This window comes from Curcuma longa, chromosome 4 (assembly GCF_044706935.1).
Source record: "Curcuma longa cultivar G26 ecotype Majalengka, Jawa Barat chromosome 4, ITB_CL_G26_1.1, whole genome shotgun sequence".
NCBI lineage: Eukaryota > Viridiplantae > Streptophyta > Magnoliopsida > Zingiberales > Zingiberaceae > Curcuma > Curcuma longa.
The window spans coordinates 16065636-16088379 of record NC_133864.1 but is presented as its reverse complement, the minus strand read 5'-3'; the positions used below and the strand labels follow the sequence as shown (position 1 = coordinate 16088379).

General features: G+C 38.4%; 4 protein-coding genes across 5 annotated transcripts; 3 read left to right on the top strand and 1 right to left on the bottom strand.

Annotated features, from left to right (window-relative positions):
- Positions 1-199: 199 nt before the first annotated feature.
- LOC141828656 (inositol-pentakisphosphate 2-kinase IPK1-like) lies at positions 200-6107 on the top strand. The gene is made up of 8 exons (XM_074716112.1): positions 200-217; positions 439-534; positions 695-898; positions 1419-1563; positions 4030-4070; positions 4195-4305; positions 4575-5168; positions 5597-6107. The coding sequence occupies exons 1-8, from the start codon at positions 200-202 to the stop codon at positions 5708-5710; spliced, it is 1323 nt and encodes a 440-aa protein (XP_074572213.1). The 3' UTR covers positions 5711-6107.
- A 1545-nt stretch (positions 6108-7652) lies between these two features.
- Positions 7653-8409, top strand: LOC141826545 (protein RADIALIS-like 6). 2 transcript variants are annotated; one of them, XM_074713796.1, is made up of 2 exons: positions 7653-7982; positions 8268-8409. In XM_074713796.1, exon 1 carries the CDS (start codon positions 7728-7730, stop codon positions 7965-7967), a length of 240 nt encoding a protein of 79 aa, XP_074569897.1. In that variant the 5' UTR covers positions 7653-7727; the 3' UTR covers positions 7968-7982; positions 8268-8409. The 2 variants fall into 2 exon arrangements, with proteins under 2 accessions (XP_074569897.1, XP_074569898.1); XM_074713797.1 differs by having other exon boundaries at positions 8262-8400.
- Positions 8410-15611: 7202 nt separating this feature from the next.
- LOC141826840 (curcumin synthase 3-like) lies at positions 15612-17040 on the top strand. Its single transcript, XM_074714154.1, has 2 exons — positions 15612-15858; positions 15950-17040. The coding sequence occupies exons 1-2, from the start codon at positions 15675-15677 to the stop codon at positions 16939-16941; spliced, it is 1176 nt and encodes a 391-aa protein (XP_074570255.1). The 5' UTR covers positions 15612-15674; the 3' UTR covers positions 16942-17040.
- Positions 17041-20102: 3062 nt separating this feature from the next.
- On the bottom strand, positions 20103-21614 carry LOC141826873 (phenylpropanoylacetyl-CoA synthase-like). The gene is made up of 3 exons (XM_074714187.1): positions 21364-21614; positions 20740-21290; positions 20103-20649 (listed from the first exon to the last, which is right to left on the bottom strand). The coding sequence occupies exons 1-3, from the start codon at positions 21539-21541 to the stop codon at positions 20206-20208; spliced, it is 1173 nt and encodes a 390-aa protein (XP_074570288.1). The 5' UTR covers positions 21542-21614; the 3' UTR covers positions 20103-20205.
- Positions 21615-22744: the final 1130 nt, after the last annotated feature.

The following is a 22744-nucleotide window of genomic DNA, read 5'->3' as shown; positions in this document are numbered from 1 at the left end:
CTCTGGAAATCTTCCGTGCCCTAACGCTCTTTGTCTTTGCATCATCTGTATCTTTCCTTCCTCCTCTCCATCATCAGTCAATTATCTTCTGCTTTAGAGCGAACGACCCGTTCCCATTCCGAGGAGTTTCGTGTTTCCGTTGCCTTTTTTCCTTCCGGCGGTACGTGGAGCAGGTCAGCGATTTCCCACCATTTGCAGTATGAGCCAAAACGGGCAGGTATGAACAATCAACATTGGTACAGACGATAACGATTAGTTCACGTTCCGAGGAAAAAATTCTAATTTTGAGGTTTTTATATGTCAATTTAATTACGTTTCGTTCTTAGTAAAATTGACTCCAAGCATGAATTGCTTTTCATCGTTAGACATTTAGAATGTTAAATCTCAAATTTTGAATCTACATTCCTTTCCCCTCGTTTTTGTATGTTTGAAGAACAGATGATCTTAGGAGAAAGCACTGCCAAGGATTGGTTCTACAAAGGAGAAGGAGCTGCCAATCTGGTCCTGGGCTATCGCGGCTCTTCTCCCTTTTTGGTAGCCTTCGTGTTATCTTAGTGTTCATATTTTTATTTTTTGGGTTTGCTTATGGGTTAAGACGTTGTGAGTTTAAGATTATTTTTATGGACCTTATGATTTCTTTCCTACAAAAAACAAATAGACGATACGGTGCCAATTTGATGTTTTTATGAAGCAGGTTGGAAAGGTATTACGCATTCAGAAAATTCCAAATAAGAAGACTCTGTCTGCAAATAAAGGATTGTCCCTATCTAGTCATGAAAGACTTATATGGAAAGATGTAGGGGAAATTCTGGAGTCTGCTTCCAGAGATTTTGCTGCCAGAGCTTTTATTCAGCATGTCATGACTGATTTATTGAACTCCAAACATATAGATGCGGGGGTGAACTTATTTAGAGCCATTTTATTTTATCTTCTTATGTACTATGGTTTCCTGTCTTGGTTGAGATCTTTATAATCTTTGGTTTTTTTCAATTTCAGCTTAAGACTATAATTCATACTGCAAACTTTTCCTATTCACTCTTTTACTTATTTCCTGCACTTAGAAGACATGTATCCAATTTTGGCATAGGGATGCTTAGCGCCTGAACGTGTAAGTGATTGAGTAGGTGTTTTCCATACCATATTCTTCTATTCTATATGATGAAAATCAGCATTGATCATAGAAGCTTAAAAGACCTTAAACATGTACTGTCTTGATTGGCTTGCACTTTTGAAATAATAGGATGGGTTTACTATGAAGTATACTGCATGTTTTAGCTTTTATCCTATTATCATTATCTCTGCCATACTTTTGCAGTGTTTGGAGTAGCTGCAGCTTTTATCTACGAGAGATTTTTGAAGTTGCTAACAGTTTTCGGAGCTCACATTCTTTTCTGTTTAATTTTTTTCCCAATTTGCAGATTCTTATCTATGTTTCTAAGGAATTTTTGGATGTTATGGAGAGGAATATTAAAAGTCAACGTCCTACATGGAGGGTTGATGCTGCCAATATCAATAAGCTGTGTGAATTTGCACTTCTTATTTCTGACCATTCGGTTATTACTAGTGAGAACTAAACTATTTTCCTCATAACATAGTTTGTTTTGTTTCCATGGACGAATATTGTCACGTTAAGACCATGACAGAAACATACATTATACTCTTTAAGAATGATGGCTTAACCCACTAGTTCTTGCCAGTAGAAAGAAATGCGTGGATCAATAAATAGCCTCGTATTTTTAAACAAGCCATAGGAAATGCAGAAACTTAGGTAATGTTAGATACATAGGAAATGAGCTTCTAGCATCTAATAAGATTTTCGTGCCTCTCTTAGGCTAAAAAGAAAATTTTATAAGATTGTGCTATGACTTGTCATATTTTATAAGTCAAGAGTATTAGGACAGAAAACATGTATAAAATTAATGTAGCAGAGATAAGAATCTTAAGATGAAAGTGTGGAGTTACATAAAAGAATAAAATTTAAAAAACTATTTGAGAGCAATTAAGTGGAACTCTAATAGATGATAAAATGAGAACAAATACATTGAGATGGTAATATTCAAAGTTGGTTGACTGATCCTATTGTGAGAAGAGTTAAATCTATTAAAGTGGAAGGGATAAGGGGTAGTGGGAGATTAAATTTGATATGATATTTCCTTGCATAGAGGTCGATGGAGTGATCAAATTTGAGTAGTCGATCCTAGATAGTTGGAATGCACATGACCTGATAATGATGGTGATATCTAATGGGTGGATATTTAGAAGAGCTTGTCCATTCAACTTCTGCTATAGGTTTGTTGGTGGTAGCGTGGTAGGTTCTTATTCTTTTTTAACTTTGTTGACTCTCATCAACTTCTTCTGTAAAATTGAATACAATCTGGATTTTATGTAAGCAATGGCCAGTATAAAAATTGTATGTCTTACAAGGTTTATTACAACACCTTGGCACACTGAATTACCTAACTGATAGTGTGTTATGGCCTAGGATCCATTCCCCAGTGTGTTTGACATGGTTGTGCTCGGTTGTGATATTGTTGGGCAGAGAACTCACAATTTCTTGGAGAATTTGAGTTTCAATTAATGTCAGTGTCCGGAGAACTTTTGATTTGCTCTCTTGGTACCATACCTTCAATTTTCACATCTGAATGTCTGAACTTCTCATTCTCATCCTCTCCTTAGACAGTAATACAAGGTGATCTCAAAAAGTTGTTCACCAACTGGTGTATAACTCCCCACTAATTTCTGTCATTACTTCACAATTACATGATTCCTTATGCCCAGAAAATCCAAGTTAGGGACAAATGCCTATGACTTTGTACTTGATCATGTCTACCAATATTGAACACAATTAGCTAAACATGACTCCAAAACTAATAGATAATGTGCAAGTGTGTATGTAACACTAATTCAACAATGCTGCCAGGAATATAAGCTGCATACAGTTTAGATTGAATTTGGCATAGGAAAAGAATCATGGATGTAGGCACTGGCAAGTGACAAGCTTCACTATAATACTGATTTTTGAGGAAGAAATTTAATATAAACTAATACAAAAAAATAATTTTCAATAAGGGGATAAAAAATTGAACACGATCAATTGATATTAAACTGCCTAGCCTTTAAGTAGCCAGAATTAAACTAGTGCTTAAAAGATTGAAGATACCAGCATTGGACTAACAATGCAATAAAATTCAAATGCAACAGAATTTTTTATATTCTGATAAATATGTTATCAGAAATATCCAAATGCTTATGTATTAACTAGAACACTAAAAAACAAAGATGTTTCTTATGGTTCTACATTTACCCACCTGCTGATAGAAGAGCATAGAGTGAAGGAGCAAATAAGAACTTTTGCTAGGAAGTAATAGTAAAATAAAATGACTTTTCTAGTAATGTTTCATACAATCGTAGTCTGAAGAATTATACTTTTTAAAATTTTAACGAGACGTTAATTAGTGGGTCAACTTGCTGACTGTTATGAGCATCTTTCTTACATCTCCAAAATTTGCAGGTACTGTTGTTTCTCAAAAACACTCAACAACACTCAGATCAAGCAATATTAGTAAAAGCAAAAAAGTTCATTAGTGATAAAATTACAACAGGAGGATTAACAAGATAACAATTAACAACACTGGAATTGATTATATACATGTGCACATGCACATGTTATTGAAGTGCAGCATAAACAGCAAAACCAAATTTTCTGGCTGATTTTTAAGAAGAATTTTCTGGTTAATTTGAGTAGATAATGGAGATAATGCCAACCCCACCTAGTGGGATAAAGCTTGGTTGTTGTTGTTTGCCAAAAAAATTTCTCTGCTATATGCCTTTTATCATAGCTTGCCATTTGTCTTTCACTAATTTGTCTCTCTTCTGTATTGCTTTCATTATTCTGACCAGAACCTATCAGCTTTTTTTTTACTTTTTCTGTTGAAGACACTATTTTATGAATATGCTTTGAAGGTACATTTTTTAATGCTTATCACAAAATTGTGCAATGTGATCATGACACTTTCAGCACAATTTCAGGTACTCCAAAATGTGATTTCAGCATTGCAGTTGAAATAAAGGTGCTTCCTCTTATAGCAGATCAGTTTCTTTCTTTTCCCGTTTTGGCTTGGTTACTATTGTAGCTCAGCATTACTTCTAACCTGTGGTTCCATTGCGTAATCTTTTTTCATGACGATGTATTAGCCAAAGTGTGGTTTCCTCCCGTCTTCAGAATACATCACAGAAGCTAATGCAATTAAGAAGAATGTAACACGATTTAAAATGCATCAGTTCCTAAAACATCATCGGGGAGAGGTACACATTGCTTTATTATATTTCATATTTTGATGTTTAACTTTGACAGTTATTTGAAGTTATGCCAAAGCTATTCGTACGATACTGTCTGAAAGCACATGTCACATTGGTTCCTGTAATTGTTTTATCTACTAAAAAAATACTCCTTTTGATTCCAACATCTCTCTTGATTGTTAACATGATTATTAATATTGAAGCTTATGAATCATTAACTATCAACATCTACATTTGTGAAGCTTTCTTGATATATTACACTTTTTGTATTGCAGATCTTACAAATAAGTGGGTACAACCCACTTGATCTATTCTCTGGATCAAGGGACAGAATATTACTGGCCATCACTGCCTTGTTTGCATCTCCTCAGAATAATTTCCGTATATTTTTTGATGGATCTCTTGTGTTTGGAGGATTGGGCGGTGGCTTAGATAATACAACTGAACAGTTTAATAAAAGAAAAGAAGCAATTGCAAACTTGATTGCTTCCAGTGGCTTACAGTTAGCTAGCTTTTTTGAATTAATAGCAGAGACAGGCTTTAGGTCTGGGATCTTTGATAGACTTTTAGCAACTCAGAAGTTGGATGTCCTTGACATAGAAGGGGCTATTCATCTATATTACAATATTATTTCTCAGCCATGTTCAATCTGCAAAAATCTGAGCAACATGAAGGTTTTGCATAAGTATTCCTCCTTGCATTCTCTACCATTAGAGAAAAGCCTGGAAATTGTTAGGGAATATCTTATAGCAGCTACTGCAAAAGATTGCAGCCTGATGATCAGCTTTACGCCTTCAGAACTTGGCTGTACTACATCTAATTATGATTCTGTATTTCTCAGATCATCGAATCAAACCTATGCTTACAAGGTATCCAATCATTGTAGTTGCTCTTTTGCTTATGAGCTCCCTATTAATCCTAGGAACATCCATGTCGAATAAGGGAATACTGTAAGAATGCTAAAAGGCCAAGAACACAGGCACATGCTATTTTACTATTCACCTTGGCGTTATCACATACATATGCATGTGATATTTGCTGTTTCCATGTTATAGATCAGTTGCAGCTTTAGCATTCACATGGTTCTCACTCAGCTGTAAACCAATCTTCTTAAAACTGGATTGGCAGGAGAGCTGGTGACTCCTCAGCCGATCCAGGTTTTGAATTAGCTGGTCTTCTTTTTTGTCCTCTTTTTTTTTTTCTTTTAAAAGTATTGGCTTTAGCATATTAGCTGCCTGCAGATATTGGATCCTTTTGGATTTGCTACAGGTCTGACTTGGTATGTTTTTGTTTCCAGGCTTTTTTTATTGACTTGGATTTGAAACCTCTAGATAAGATGGTTCATTATTACGAGTTAGATCAGAAGATTGTGAACTTCTATAAAATGAATCAGGAGATTGAACAAAAGTGACACAGTACCAGAAGAGGTTCATCTGCAGCAGTGATGAAGAATAAGGGTTAAGGATATATTTGCATCCTGCATCATGAACCGAGTAACTCCTAAATGAATTTGATCAATTCCGAATCTTTGTCAACCTGTGTTATTCTAGTGTCAAACCCGGCCGGATCATGCAGTAAACAGCATGTTCTGAAGAATGTGATCATCTAAAACATTCTACCTCAAGGAGCAGAAGGGGATTTGATCAGCCGGTTGATACTGTAAGTTCCATGATCCTCGGAGCCAAATTTAATCAATTAGTTTGTCAGAATTGAAAAATGACTTGTCTCATGAAGGATTGCACTCCTACAATGCATGATTCATAGTTGGACTTGCGTCATGCATACTCTGTTTCATTTTTGCTAGACTTAGGACCAACAAAAGTAGTAAACCTATAAAGACAGTCTTGGAAACTTTTCCCTTAAGTGAAGTTATTGTGCTTTTTCTTCCATTTGAATAAGTAAATTGTTTGCTACAATCTTTCTGGAATAGCTTTACTGTATATCATCTGAATATTCTTCATATCTCAACTTTTGCCATCATTACCCTCCTCCCACTTTTCTTTCTGACTGTTGAAAAGTTAAGATTCAGTCCTGCAAGCCATGGAAGAAAAACCAGCCAAAATGAATGGATTAGTTCCTCCTCTGCAGGACATGCTTTTTTGGCCCCTCCTTTACACACAATCGGCATAATATTTGATTCATCTGATCTGATCTGATCTGATGAAACAAAACCACAAAACCATTATCATCAACTTCCATTATTGATCCTCTAGATAGCTTTTGCATGTTCCTCTCCCACATATGGCAACTGTGGATATGTCTAATTTATTCTTTATAATCCTGAAAAGACCTTTTTTGATTCCTGCAATTATTTTCCTTTCTTTTAATTTATAAAAGATGTGCTATTCTCCATTAGTGGGAAAACTGACTAGATTACAACTCCATAACATTACAATATCTCTATATTTGATGACAGTGAAGAAATGGAGAATTGAATCATAATTATTTTTGAAAAAGGGAAGGAAAAAGAAATACTTTCCCTGCAATTTGAGTGCTTGGAAGAAACTTATTACAAACTTGAGTCGAACCTATAATTTTGACAGTTCTTACAAGTCTGCACAAGATTCACAGTGGAGTTATTGGAGCACAATCTCCTGAAACAAAATAATGATAATATATCGACAAACCTAAGTTTTACGCTAAGAGGAACATGATTCACCATGATGCATGCAAAGTAAAACGGTTATCTTTTTTAAGTTCCTAGTGGATGAAAGAATCCAGACTGAGTCTGGTTAAAACTAAACCCTAAATCCTAAATACTTAGAAAGATATATATTACAAGGGCTTAGAATATGCCATTATCTGAACCATATCCCACCTCATTGCGTAAAGTGAGTGAAATAGGTGAGAATCTTTTCTTCAACTTGCACATTAAGACTTGTGTTTGAGGTGGTTGTTCAGTGGAATAGAATCCACTTTGCCATGGAAGAAGAAGAAGCAGCAGCAGCAGAAGAAGAAGAAGAGAGAGGGAGAGGCAGTATCAGGATTAGCAGATCCTAAAGTTCTCATCGTGGTAATCCAAAGTGAGTGATCTTAACATTTTAAATTGAATTAAGTCCTGAAAGGAATCCACCACCTCTATAGATTACTGAGCTTAAGGGACATGTGATAGTAAATGATGGAGTTAAAAAAGAGTAGAAAACGAGAAGAATAACATGAAAGTACTCCACACCTCTTATTTTAGCACTAGCAAACATGCGTCATGGTTTTACTTTACTGTATAAGCATGTGTTAGATTCGAGTCCGAGTCCAAGTTCGAATCCAAACCAGCTTAGGTCAAGCAAGTTTCAATTGGCCCTATAAAAGAGCCCCCTACCACGTACCCCTTCACCAAACAACAACTTCCTCAACCCCTTTCCCTCACTCACTCACTCACTCACTGTTCCATCCAAACCTCTTCAATTCCCTCCCCCCTCCCTCCATCCAACATGGCCTCGAGGTCCTGCAGCTTCACCTCCGACTCCTCGGCATGGACCGACAAGCAGAACAAGCTCTTCGAGCGTGCTCTAGCGGTCTTCGACAAGGACACCCCTGACCGGTGGCACAACGTGGCCCGAGCAGTCGGCGGGGGCAAGACTGCCGAGGAGGTCAAGTCCCACTACGACCTCCTCATCGAGGACCTCAAAAGCATCGAGTCCGGCCGCGTCCCCTACCCCAACTACAAGTAGCTAGCCCAACACCAGGTACACCACTTCCTCCCCAATATGTGTCCATGAGCAATTCAATGTCCTTCATTTTCTTACTGTCCCAGCTCGTGCCTTTGAGACACCAAGAATCTAAGCACTCTGTCTCTTCCTGAAGCCAGCAACCTCACGTGAGATGTAATCTACCCTAACATCATCCCACTTTGTCACCATCCACATCCATATATATATATAGATATATATTTCGATAGATTCATATATCGATCGATGAGATACTCATTCTTGATCTGTTCATAACAATTTTCTTAAATATTTAAGTTTCAGGCTGAGCAGTAGATGGCTTTGGAGTGGAGATCTCAACTATTATCGAGTAGAAGGCCATGCATTGTTCTACGTACGTCAGTGTGTCTGTGTCCATGTATCCATGACAAACTTTCATAATGAATGAGTAATCCACACGTTGGCCCATTTAGCTTCGGATTTGGGCCGGCCCAAAGGCCCGTTTATTGATCTCCAACTAAAATGTTTTAAACTCAAATCTTTGATCAGATTTTAAAATGCAAACTAAAAATAAAACAACTTCAACATGTTGTTGACCAAAATATAAATATAAAAAAAAATTATATATTTATATTAGAAAGAACACAAAACTCAACCCAGTTGACTCGTTGCCTCTTCACAATCAAAAACTTTGTTTTTAAGTTGCTACCTAATCTGTCTGTTCTACAGTCGACATCAACCCCTAAACTAAGCTTGGAAGTAGTTTTCGGTCTACCATAATCATCATTATTGTTTTTTGATTAAATTATCAATGTAATTAAAATATCATTATGTCCCAATTAAGAGAGTCTAGAACGTGATAAAATTAACACACATAGAATTAGCATTCACACATTGTTTAATGAAAATTATATATGCATCATCACGTAAGAACAAAGTTAGGTTTACAAGTGCATATATATATATACACACACAGCACATTACGATTATATATATATATATATATATATATATATAATAGAAAATTTCATTTCAACCGTCGCACTTCATTTGGAATGATTTTTTCAAAAGTCAATTGATAATCAGCCAATTAACTATTTCAACCTGATACTTAACCATTACTTCTTCTGAGGAGTTGGAATCAAATGAAGGCCAGCATATTGCATCCTCGATCGAGGGAAGATTTGTTTTATTGAGAGTTTGTTTAAATTAAAAAGACGATCGACATTGTCGTCTTTGTAAGTCAAAATTAACAATGAGACTTATGTTAGTTGGTATTTCAGCCAAAGGTTTTATATTCATCATCACCAACTCCGATATGATGCAAGAACTCATCAATTATGCCTCAAGCTACGGTGCAATGACAAAGTATTTTCGTAGTTAATCAAGAAAGTCCAGCCCTTGCAAGTTGTACAGCAATATTAATACCGAAATTAAGAATCTCCTTCACCTCATCAGATCATTAAGATATGCTTCAAGTGCTTGTTCAAAGGAGTGGTTTCACAAACTTAACTATATATTTCAAAAGCTAGCTTTATGGTTTGTCTAGAATTCAATAGCTAGCTAGGTTGCCTGCCTTGACAGAATATAATTGAATTGTTTGCTGTTTTAGTTGTTAATTATAATGAAGGAGATAAAATTCTACACAACAACCACAGGTTTTACTATGTGCCAAAGCTGAGAACTAGAAGGTTGGTGGAGTTAATGGAGGTCATGTTTGAATATCCAACCGAGAATTATATTCCACAAGAGTATCTGAAACACTTTGATCAGAGAATTTAAAAAAACAAACAAACAGAACTACTGACCATCACCATATCAACAAGAATCACATTCAATTCATTCACGGCACATAGATGTAGTAGTTGGTCTATTTTGAGCGAGCTACCAACCTCTCTCAAGGATAGAGCCAATTGTCACAAATGCTATTTAATTGGCTTACCATAATTTATTACTACAATATAATTCATGCTGGTGAAGAAATAGACGAATTATCACTACTAACTAATCAGGAGAAAGCACCTGAAAAGATCAAGAATAAATAAATAGTGTACATTGTCTTTAAAATTATATCTATGAGATATACTTCTCCACAAAATTATAAAAGTCCTCGGTAAGTCTCGACCTAAGGCAAAGTTCATAATTACAAGTAATTGTTTCTTCAGTTTCTCCTCTGGAATATTATCAGTCACTCTTTGAAGGATAATGAAATTCAGAGAGGCACCTTTAGGAGGATAACCAACCTCCTTAAATTGATTAACAACCCCATAAAATTCATATTCTAATAGAAAAACTGATCTGATTCCTAAAACATCATAAAATTCTTCAGAACTTAAAAATTTCTTTTTCTGGATGGTCCAGTGTTCTTCTTCACCATCTTCATAATGAGATACTTAATTTCTTCTGAAGAGCAATTACCTTAGATTGAGAAGTTTCTAATTGATATCGAAATTGCTGAGCTTCAGAGTTCACTTCTCGTTGAATGTCATCAGCTTCATTCAGTTTTTCTTGAAGGTGGAGAAGTTATTATTCTAAATAATATGTTGTTTCGCTTTGGTAAAGGAAAATACGTGCCTTTACTGTCTTTAGTTTGGATCGTTTTTCCAACTCCTTCTCACGGACTTGTATCTTATTGTATTAATCCATAAGGAGAGGAATACGGCTTATCATTTCTTGTTGCACTGTCAAGAACTAGTTCATAGGAAGATTTAATAACCAGGATTTGAATTAAGATAACTCTTTGCTAGATTTGGTAGTCAAGTTAGTTAACCCCATTAGAGAAAGTTTTTGCATCTCTTCGGCTTTCTCTTTGCCTATCCTTGTAACCACAACACTAGGAATCACAAGGGCATGCAGAAAGGTTACTGTATAGAGTGTTTGATAAAGAATCAACTGAAGGACTGAGAGTTGATGCTAATTTAGAGGTGGTAATAAAAGAGTCTGGTAGACTGATAGGTACAGATTGTTGTTTTGATGATTTATAAGAAATCTCAGATAGAGGATGTTTCTTTATACAAGATCTTCTTAAAGGATATAAGGGTGCATCCAATTCTTCAGAGGATGGAAGATCTAGTAGAATAAGAGGAATTTTCTTATCTGAAGGGGGTTGAAGAGGTAGTATCATCCGAAATGGTGGTATTTGTAGAACCTTGCAGACGTTTATTTAGAGTAGCTCGTAACATTCTATCTCATGTGAGAGCATAATAATAAACATTGGATTAACCATTACAGATGATTGAAAAATCAATTAAAATCATACCTAGCTATAGAACAAGTCAGTTCCACTCTCCCTTTGGACTCAACTCGAAATGACACAGAAGATCTTCTTCTAATAATTTATTTACATCAAAACAAGACTTAATTACCTAATAATCGGATTATCTCTTGATACGATAAATTATCTTTAAACGGTTCTAATAGTGGTTGGGAAGGCTAGAATAAACCAAGGGCAAACACATTTGGTAAGTTTATTTTTAGGAATTTCTTTTTCAACTATTAAATTTCAATCAGTCGGCTTACACTCTCCTTCAATTAGACTTAGCAAGAGGGCTTATGATCCAGAGGTTAGAAATATTAACTATCTCAATATTTCTGCCGTATAAGAAATCCTTTGACTTGGTCAAAGTATATAACACGTGGTATTTTAAATAGAAAGAAGTTGGATCATATCTCTCTAACTCAGATCCATTATAGAAAAAAGTTGAATCATCTCTCCTTGACTCAAATTTGTTGTAGAAAGAAGTTGGATTGTGTTTCTCTAACTCTGCTCAGTTATAGAAAGAAGTTGGATCATCTCTCCCTAACTCAGATCCGTTATAGAAAGAAGTTAATTAGATCATCTCTCCCTGACTTAGATTCATTACAAGAAAAGTCAAACCATTGTCACCACGAATATCCTTTAATGAGAGAAGACTCCAAACTTCGAAAAAAACTAAATATTTAATATTATATCAGTTATAGTAGTTATTGCATCAGTTATATAGACCAAGTGAAAGGTTGCATCAGTTACAAGCGATTATACAAAAAAAAAGATAGTTATTGATTATTTATTTGAATAGCTAAGGGACACAGTTGTTCCTTATCTTTGGAAGAGAGTAATGATCAACTCATCTGAAAATACTTCAACCGTTGAGACAAATTCATTAAAATGAGACTTCTATTAATGGAAAGACGGGTTCATTCATTTCTATAAAAGACACTTTAACTCTCTGACCGAAGGTATCCAATCTCTGAGATCATAGCAACATTCCATATTCTCCATTTACTTTTTCATTTTACACTTAAGCGTCGAAGGGGCAACGCCAAGGTGGCTTTAGCTCTTTTTTAACCTCTTGCTAAGTTTTTTCAATAATAGCTGAATCCTTGATGGTAGATTTCTCTGTAGCTGACTCCTTTTGTCGACTCCTTCATATCGCCTCTTGATTTCAAAAGTTATTACCACCTTTGTCTTCAAAAGTCAATCTTATGTGATTTGTCAAAAGATTTGATCCATTCTTGTACTCAGATCTAAACACATGGAATTCAAATTATGGTACCTTAAAGAGCAAGAATTGAAAAGGTGCCAGGCCAGTTATGGTTTCGGCTCGACAACTAGGTCAATAGATACCAGCCCAGTTGTCAAGCCAGCACCGATTTGGACTCGGGGTCGGATCTAGTTTTTACTATATGTCTATATATAGTAGTTGGTGGATGTATGTTTTGAAAGACAAAATAAATGGATATGGAAAATTTTTTGGTACTCTTCCGTTGAATTAGAAAATTACATATAGAGTGCAATGTTTAAATCTAGAAACTAAATTATTTTAGGAAATTTACAAACTAAATTACAATAGATTATAAATTACCATAATTACAAATTTTATATGATCTTTATAATATATTATAGTAGATATTGGTATCTGATCTTCAATATCATATATAATTACAAGATTTATATGATCTCTATAATTATAGTAGAATATTTAAATCATAATTAGATTTTTGAATATGATTCCTTACTTCCGTATACACTTCTGCAAACACTTGAACAAATTCGATCACTGCTCATTGACCAAAATAAGCAAACTAAAAATGTTTTAAATTCAAATCTTTGATAAGATTTTAAAATGCAAACTAAAATAAAAAAAAGCTTCAACACGTTTTTGACCAAAATATATTATATATTTACATAAAAAACACAAAACTTAACCAAGTTGCTTAGCTCGTTCCCTCTTCCACAATCAAAAACTTAATTTCTTTTTAAGTTGCCTAATCTGTCTGGTCCACGGTCCTCACCAACCCCTAGTCATGTGTCTTAATTATATATTCATCATCACGTTTTCAGTGTTAGGTTTACAAGTGCACATATATATACACACACTTCATTTGGAATTATTTTTTTAAATAAAGTCAATTGATAATCAGTCAACTATTTCAATATGATACTCAATCGATTGTATATTTTTTAATGAACATTACTTCTTCTGATCAAGGAGTTGGAATCAAATGAGGGCCAGCATATTGCATCCTCGATCGAGGGAAGATTTGTTTTATTGAGTTTGTTTAAATTAAAAAGACGACATTGTTGTCTTTGTAAGTTAGTTAAAATTAACATTGAGACTTATATATTACTTGGTATTTTAATTAGCCAAAGGTTTTATATTCATCATCACCAACTCTTATCCATTTCTTAATTATTACAAATACGGAAATTAAGAATCTCCTTCACCTCATATCATTAAGATATATATGCTTCAAGTGCTTGTTCAAGTGGTTTCACAAACTCAATTCACTATGTATTTCAAAAGCTAGCTTTATGGTTTGTCTAAATTAATTAATCAATTAATTAAAATATATATACACTTCAACATTTAATTTCTGATTGTTCAAGCTCTAACTTTCTATCTAGTAGCCGTCCAAATATGACTGACTTTTCTCCAGTTCATATGATCTTCTCTTAACATTTGCATGGTAGATAAAGGTTGGCTGCCTTGAGAGAATTGAATTGCTGTAGTTGTTAATTATATATATATATATATATATATATATATAAAATTAAGGACATAAAATTCTACACAACCACCAAAGGTTTTACTACGTGCCAAAGCTGAGAGCTACGAGGTTGGTGCAGTTAACGGAGGTCATGTTTGAACATCCAACAGAGAATTACACACACGTGTCTGAAACAACAGAACTACTGACCATCGCCATCAACAAGAGTCACACTCATACATTCATTCACGGTTTATATATATATATATATATTATGGGTGTTATGATCCGACCCGCAAATACCAGTCTATCAGTCTAAGTTTGAGACACGTCGGATAGAACTTAGAAGGTTTACTTGACCTTACATTCAGCCCACTCGGGAGCTCTACTATGTCACTCACTCAGCCCACTCGGGAGCTCTACTCGGCCACGTACTCACTCGACCCACTCGGGAGCTCTACTCGGCCACGTACTCACTCGACCCACTCGGGAGCCTGACTTCGACTCGGCCACCCCTTCTGCCCACTCGAGAGCCCTACTCGGTCACTCACCCAGCTCGCTCAAGAGCTCGACTCCCAGTTCAAACCCCAGCTCGGCTGACACAACCATGATCCTCGAGCATATATAGTACCAAGAGCAACAGTCCTAGCTCTTGACTCATCGAGAGCACTGCATTTATATTAAAGCTGAGCTTAAACTCCACTCGATCATACTCAGACTCCACTCGATCATGCCAGGACTCCACTCGATCGGTCGTGTCTGATCCCTGCTCAGCCCTACTCAAGGCCAACTTCTCCACTGGCTAATCTCGTCTGGCCCCACATCAAACCGATTCCCCTTCCTGTCTTTATTAATTAGTCAGTCAAATCACCGTCAAAAAATTATGAGTAATCATGTAACATGATAATCTACCCTTGTTATCACAGTACAGTGCTGAATAATGTGACTTCATGATATTAATTATGACAATAATGAGACATTTTTCACACCCTGATAGGACATATATTTTGACAAAATCTCGGTGCGTGGATATTCTGCTTAATTAACGTCAAGACAGCCTTATGACTCTCACTCTCATCTATATAACCTCCTTCCTATGTAAACACGGGTACTCATACAGACACATACTTACATTTTCATCATGTTCCTTCAAGTAAACTCTATTTCTTTTGATGATTAACTTAAGCATCGGAGGGGTCGAGCCATGGCACTCCTGACCTTCCTTCTCACCGTGGTAGTGCTTGTAGGGTCTGGAGATCACCATTTTCTTCTTCCTTCTTACACGGTCAACTCTGGTACTACATGGCAGGTGACGTATCCGAGAGGCCATTTCGACAGGAATAATATATACTTACAAACTTGTGCAAACACTTGAACAAATTCCATCAGTGCTTATATCTTTTCCTTAGCTTCTCGGCAGCTTCATATATATTGTCAAGACTCTTTTTGCAGTTGATCGAGTGAGTTTCATATTTGTGTCCTAACTCAGGGTAGTTGAGTTGATCGACCAGAAGAGCCACGTCAACGGTCAACTCATTTGACCTGGTAGGTGAAATCGAACCGGGGTTGGTCTCGACCCACTCCCATCTGCAATTAGAAAATGCGTGCAGATTAGACCGGCAATACTACAACAGACCGGCCGGTCGGCCAGCTGCGGCCTGTATATTAATCCAATCCTCTACCTGAGTGCAAGGCATCCCATTCCCATCCCTCCGAGCATCGACGCTTGCTTGTGCAGCAACCAGTTTCGCTTTCCCCTCCATGGCCTCCAACTACGTCGATGCTTTCCCCAAGCCCCAAAGGGCTCAAGGCCCAGCCACCGTCATGGCCATCGGCACCGCCAACCCTCCCAACCTCTACGAACAGAGCGCTTACCCAGACTTCTATTTCCGGGTCACCGGTGCCGACCACAAGCCGGAGCTCAAGCAGAAGTTCCGCCGTCTCTGTAATACAATTCATCCCGTCGTCGTCGTCGTCGCATACTGATGATTCTTAATTTGTTGTTACGCTAATCGTGTTGCGTGCTATTTGTGCAGGTGACAGGAGCATGATCAAGAAGCGTTATATGCACCTGACGGAGGAGCTGCTGAAGGAGAAACCAGGGATGTGCTCGTACATGGACACTTCCTTCGACGAGCGGCAGGATGTCGTGGTGGAGGAGGTGCCTCGCCTGGCCAAGGAGGCCGCCGTCAAGGCCATCAAGGAGTGGGGACGGCCCTTGTCGGAGATCACCCACTTGGTTTTCTGCTCCACCAGCGGCGTCGATATGCCTGGAGCTGATTACCGCCTCGCCAAACTTCTCGGTCTCTCCTTCTCCGTCAACCGCATCATGCTTTACAACCAGGCCTGCCACATCGGCGCGCAGACGCTCCGCATCGCCAAGGACATCGCCGAGAATAACCGGAGCGCCCGCGTCCTCGTCGTCGCCTGCGAGGTCAACACGCTCATCTTCCGCGGTCCCGAAGAGCGCGACTTCCAGAGCCTCGCGGCCCAGGTCGCGTTCGGCGACGGAGCGGCGGCGCTCGTCGTCGGGGCCGACCCCGTCCAGGGCGTCGAGAAGCCGATCTTCGAGATCATGGCGGCGTTTCCGTTCACGGTGCCGGAGACCCAGATGGCGGTCGGCGGGCAGCTGAAGCAGATCGGGCTGACCTTCCATTTCGCGCACCAGCTGCCGGGGCTGATAGCCAACAACTTGGAGACGTGCCTCGGCGAGGCGTTGAAGCCGCTGGGGATCTCCGACTGGAACGACGTGTTCTGGGTGGCCCACCCGGGGAACTGGGGCATCATGGACGCCGTCGAGGCCAAGCTGGGCCTGGAACAGGGGAAGCTGCAGTCGTCGAGGCACGTCTTCAGCGAGTTCGGGAACATGATGAGCGCCACCGTTCTGTTCGTGATGGACGACGTGAGGAAGCGGGCGGTGGCGGAGGGCGCGGCGACCACCGGCGACGGCCTGAAGTGGGGCGTGCTCTGCGCGTTCGGCCCAGGGCTGTCCATCGAGACGCTGGTGCTTCGCAGCGTCCCTCTGTAGCTTATTCCGGCGCCTTACCGCCCAACATGCATGCATAAATAATTAAAAGCTGTTTAATGCCAAAATAATAATCGATTAAATTAATTACAGTTATTATCAGATCAGATGTATACATACGTTCGAGCTGAGGTTGTCCGTCACCTCCCCTCTGCTCCCTTTCGTCATCTTAATTTCTTGATCACGTCCTGTTCTTGGTCAGCAATATATATATACATATATACTCATGTTATTCAAAAGATTAATAACAATTAATGTTAATTCCCTTGTTAATCTCAATCTTAAATCTTATTGCAATGTAAAAGGGTAATATATATACTTTGGATCTCATGATACACAGATCGACATTGGACTGCATGCATCAAATGGATCTAAGCCTGATTTGATTCTTCATAATTAGATGCACTTACATGTTAAAGTTATAACAAGTGGAATATAATTATTATTGTGAATTTAATTGATAGATATGAATTTTATTATAACAAGTGGAATATAATTATTATTGTGAATTTAATTGATAGATATGAATTTTATTATAACAAGTGGAATATAATTATTATTGTGAATTTAATTGATAGATATGAATTTTATGTATAAAAATCCGTTAATCTATTTTTCGTTATTAACTGATCATGCAAAGTTATATATAGGATTGTGATCCCTGTAGAAGTTCGTTTCTTTTTGTTAAATTGCTGTACACATCAATATTAGATCTTGTTTTCGAATTATTTGAAGCTTTCTAATTATTGAGAAACCTTTCGATAACAACTCGATAACGTCTGAGTCCATTTGGACACCTTCATACTTGTGACTTTTACGCATTATAGGCCATGAGGATTAAACCGATATATATCACGTATTAACTTTTCTTTTACAAGTCTATTTTATCGTAATCAACTCAGTCATATCTTGAGAGCTACACGTACTATCTATTGCTCCTCTAGAAGCAGACTCAACAACTGCAAACAAATTAACAAATATATCGATCACTATCATTTTCTTTAATTTAAACACGTAAATATTCTGCACGTGCTGATCTATGGAAACTCATTGGTCACGCCTGGAAGTTGGTGGATAACTGAAAAAGGAAAGAACACTTGGGTCAGAGTTGGCAAGTGGGGGAAGCCACGATAATGAAACCTACTTCCTCGTATCCTCGTCGATCGACTCGACCCACCAACCCACAAACCCAAGACCGTTGACTAACTAATTGACTATGCGCGTGCCAGCTGGCCCCAAGAAAGAGCACGATGATCTCTCAGTGGAATGGAACATAGAAGTTGACCACACTCGACGACTCGCTCTGTTTTTCTGACACACCAACCCAGATCGAGATCGAGCTTTTTGATCCGGTCAAATAAAATGGTTGTTGGTAGACTGAAAAATGACAAATAAAATGGTCAAAAGAGGACGGTAAGAATTTTGCAAAAGGGAGAACGAAGGAGAATAAAAAGAAGTCATCGTCTGAAAGTTTGCGTGAGGTAGTGAAATTAAGCGAGACAGCTTACGTAAAAAAAAATAATAAAAAAATTGAATTATTTTTAATTAATTAAATTTAATTCGATCATAATTTGATCAAATCAATTTAGATTTCGATGAACATGTTTTTGATATCTATGTCTAACATGAAGGATTGTGTTCGATTTCAATTTGGATTTAATTCAGTTCTGATTCATTCATTTATTTATTTTATTACAACATTTAATACATACTTCTTATCTGCACGTTGAGACTGGACTATAGCCAATGATAGCTCCGTTCTATTTAAAAATACTTTACCATTATAAACTTATATTTTATATTTTATTAATAATTCAGTATCTAATCCTTTAAATAAATTAATTCTACCTATTAACTTTTTTTATCGAATATTAAGATAAATCTAAGAAGTAAATTTTTTTTAAAAATTTTATATGCTTTGATTGAGAATTGATTACAGATATTTTTATTTTTGTCAATAATGCCTTACCATTTACATTGTCCCCAACTTTAACCAAAAAAAAAAAAAGGAATCCGCTATCCCAGTAGTCCCACGCAATCGATCCCATGACAATCTATAAAGAGATAAATTGAGAAATTGCAGTTGATCACAACAGAAAAGTGTATTACTTCGGCTTCATCGAGATTCGATTGTGTCCACTTCAACAACTCTGTTTAATCGTAGCCAATTCAATTATATCCCGAAGGCCACTTATATTGTGCCCGAGATACTATTTTTAGTTGTCAACTCTATGCGATATGATATAGTAAAATATTATCACGTGCATCAGGGAGTTATCCGTGTGCATCTATACTAGATACCGGACGGTTCACGGATGGATATACATTAAGAGTATCCGCAACGCCGTGTTAAAAGGCGTTATAACGCCTCGGATGAACGGCGGCCGCATTGCGGCACGTTAAAAGTTTTTAACGCGTTCAGAGTCTTGAACGCATTTTAACGAATGTGGTGGGCTCCATTGATATATTAAATTAATTTTTATTTTAATATAAAAATTTTTTACGTAGTTCTGCGGTAGGAGGTAGTCGATCAGCTGGTCGACCACAATGTGGTGGTCGATCAGCTGATCGACCACGAGCTGGTGGTCGATTAGCTGGTCGACCACCACATGGTGGTCGACCAGTGGTCGACCACCTTGATGGTGGTTGACCCTTTAGCCGTTGGATTTCAGAACCACACATGGTGGTCGACCGGCTGATCGACCACGACAACTGGGACCCGTATTAACGTTAAATGCGTTGTGAGGTGAAAAATGTAACATATTATAACACAGATGTGGCAGTGGACCCCAGCGTTTTGATGAGATGGAGGTGTTATAACGCCTTTAGCGTTGCAAATGCTCTAATAATTCTTAGATTCATTAATTATAAATTAAATATTCAATGAAACACCTGAATTAACCAACTCACTGGACCCCCACAAGAATTCAAAGGGTGGGTATATAAATTTGGTCGGTGAACAAAATTTGCATTTCTATTTTGTTTTTTTTTCTTTAAAAAAAGATGTTTTATTCAGCAACGATCAATTACGACAGAAACTCAGTTAAAATGTTATTATATATAGAATATTATATATATATATATATCAAACTTTTATTTTTAATTTTATTTAAGGAATTAACAGCGCGTCTCAAAATTAACGGCTGGCCGGAGAATTATAATAGTTGCGATTGCAATTTTAATAAACTTTTATTGAACAAAATTAATCACGATCGATATTGGTAAAGCTGTTTTTACGGTAATTAATTATCGTTACAGAGTAATTAACTAATTGATGGGGACGCTGCGGAGCACGACGGTCTCGACGCTGAGTCCGGGGCCGAAGCCGAAGAGCACCCCCCACTGGCAGCCCTGGCCGGTGGTGGCGCAGCCCTCCGCCGCCGACCGCTTTCTCATCTCGTCCATGATGAACAGTACCGAGGCGCTCTGCATGTTGCCGTACTCCCTCAGCACGTACCTGGTCGCCGCCAGTTTGTCGGCCGCCAACCCGGCCCTCGACTCTACCTGGTCTATGATCGCCCGCCCGCCCGGGTGCACGATCCAGAACAGCTCGTTCCAGTCCGGTACCCCTGCCTGCGGCCCGAACGCCGCCTCCAGGCACCGCTCGATGTTGCTGCCCACCACCGCCGGCAGCTTGCTCGCCAGGTGGAACGTCAGGCCGATCTCCCGCAGGTGTCCTCCGACCATCTCCTCGCTCTCCGGCAGCATCACCTGTTAATTAGAGGTAATAATCGGCATACCAGTCAGTTCGAGTAATGAAGATCAATCCTTGTTTGAAGACGTACGGAACTGAAGAACTACCTGGGTCGCCGAGGCCACCTCGTAGATCGGTCTTTCCGCCTCCTCCGGGTCGGCTCCGACGATGAGCGCGGCGGCGCCGTCGCCAAACAGAGCCTGCCCGATCAGGTTCTCGAAGTGGTGGTCGTCGGGGCCGCGGAAGAACATGACGTTGAGCTCGGAGCACACCACCAGCACGCGCGCGCCCTTGTTGTTCTCCGCCAGGTCTTTGGCCACGCGCAGCGCGGTGCCGCCGGCGTGGCACCCCACGTTGTAGAGCATCACGCGGCGCACGCGCGCCGGCAGGCCCAGAAGCTGGATGAGGCGGTAGTCCACGCCCGGGAGGTCAACGCCGGCGGCGGAGCAGAAAACGAGGTGAGTGACGTCGGAGACGGGGCGGCCCCACTCCTTGATGGCCTTATCGGCGGCCTCCTTCGCCAGCCGCGGCACCTCCTCGAGCACGATCCCCTGGCGCGCGTCAAAGGACGGCGCCATGTACGCGCACAGACTCGGGTTCTCCTTCAGGATCTCCTCCGTCAAGCACATGTGCCTCTTCCTGATCGTCGACTTCTCACCTAAATCAATCAATCAGCAATATAATCCGATGATAACCAGATGAATTGAAGTGCTATCGATCGATCGACTTACAAATCCGCTTGAACTTCTGTTTGAGCTCTGTCTTCTCCTCCGCGTTGGTGATGCGGAAGTAGTAGTCAGGGTACTGCATCTGGTCCACGAAATGGGAGGGATTGGCCGTGCCGATGGCGAGGACGGTGGCAGGGCCGTCTGCCGGAGGCGCTCGCCGGAAAGCTCCCGTGTCCGCCATCGATCGGATGGAGGTAACCAAATTAAAATTGGCTAAATCAACAAGGCTGTTGGTGCACGTATAATTGAGGAAACCTTCGCCTTCTTATAGATCCTCTGCCTGAGGCTGATCAGGGAAATATAGAATTTTATATTCGAGGCTGCATGGATCTTTCTTCCTTCCTTCCTCTGCGAAACCATCCAAAAGTTTTTTTTTTAATTTTATTTTTTATGTATATAATTATGAAAACTGGAAAACTGAAATGTTCAAACTGCACCTACCGCCACCACTTGCGAGTTGGAGTAAAAGAGAAGATGGAGAAGGCATCAGGTGGATCGTTCATCTCGCAGATTGCGCGCGCACCAACCGCCGTGAACTACCAGGCAATCGATGGCTTCCTTTTTTAGGTTTGAAGTCAACGGTTGGACTTTTGAGATTCATTCCTGAAAAACATTTTTGAGAGATTTATTTGTTGAAAAAAATGATCACATATTTCACATGCTAATTTATTTATTTGCGATCGCATGCCCACACCAAAGTTCTCTGTATATTGAGAAAAATACAAATAGATATCCTTTATTTATTTATTTTTGTCATTGAAAGGATTTTTTAAATTTCATTCTGATATTTTCCTTTTTAAAAAAATAGTATCCTATTTATTGAAAACTTTAGTTAAAATTACTTCATATTGTTTAATTAAAATTACTAATAGTTTTTATTAGAGTTGATCTATGATATTAATTTAAATAGAAGTAATTTTGATTAACATTTTAGATATTATTTTAATAATCTTAATTTTAATTTTTGTCCAAAAACATACATAAATGTTGGCATAGAGAGAAAGAGAAAGAGAAAGAAGAAAGCCCAATGAATGAATGATAAGTTTATGGACCGAGTGTGGAAGAATAGCAATGTTTGTAAGCCCAATCAAAAAACAGAAGACCTAAAACATTAATTAGCTCATTTGTATAATTGCTATATGTTAATTTTCTCACTAAAATATTTCTTAGATCAAGTCAAACCTAATCAATCTTTAAAAGAACTTATTCACTCAGGGCATCTTCATTTTTTAATCTTAAAGAGATTTGTGAAAAAGAAGGTTGAACAAAAAATCTTTGACCATTAATATTAATGAAAATTTAAAATTAGTTTTTTAATTAATTATGTGGATAGAGCTAGTAATGAATTAATAATGAGATTTATGATTTCTCGGGAGGTTTTTTT

Excerpts from the sequence above, each read along its gene's own strand:
- LOC141826840 (XM_074714154.1), top strand. The coding sequence starts at position 15,675 with ATGGCCTCCAACTACGTCGATGCTTTCCCCAAGCCCCAAAGGGCTCAA. Across the intron at positions 15,859-15,949 it reads GCAGAAGTTCCGCCGTCTCT|GTGACAGGAGCATGATCAAG; the intron begins GTAATACAATTC and ends CTATTTGTGCAG.
- LOC141828656 (XM_074716112.1), top strand. Across the intron at positions 535-694 it reads GCGGCTCTTCTCCCTTTTTG|GTTGGAAAGGTATTACGCAT; the intron begins GTAGCCTTCGTG and ends TTTATGAAGCAG. Across the intron at positions 1,564-4,029 it reads TGACCATTCGGTTATTACTA|GTACTCCAAAATGTGATTTC; the intron begins GTGAGAACTAAA and ends GCACAATTTCAG.
- LOC141826545 (XM_074713796.1), top strand. The coding sequence starts at position 7,728 with ATGGCCTCGAGGTCCTGCAGCTTCACCTCCGACTCCTCGGCATGGACC.
- LOC141826873 (XM_074714187.1), bottom strand. The coding sequence starts at position 21,541 with ATGGCGGACACGGGAGCTTTCCGGCGAGCGCCTCCGGCAGACGGCCCT. Across the intron at positions 21,291-21,363 it reads ACAGAAGTTCAAGCGGATTT|GTGAGAAGTCGACGATCAGG; the intron begins GTAAGTCGATCG and ends TGATTGATTTAG. Across the intron at positions 20,650-20,739 it reads AGGTGGCCTCGGCGACCCAG|GTGATGCTGCCGGAGAGCGA; the intron begins GTAGTTCTTCAG and ends TCTAATTAACAG.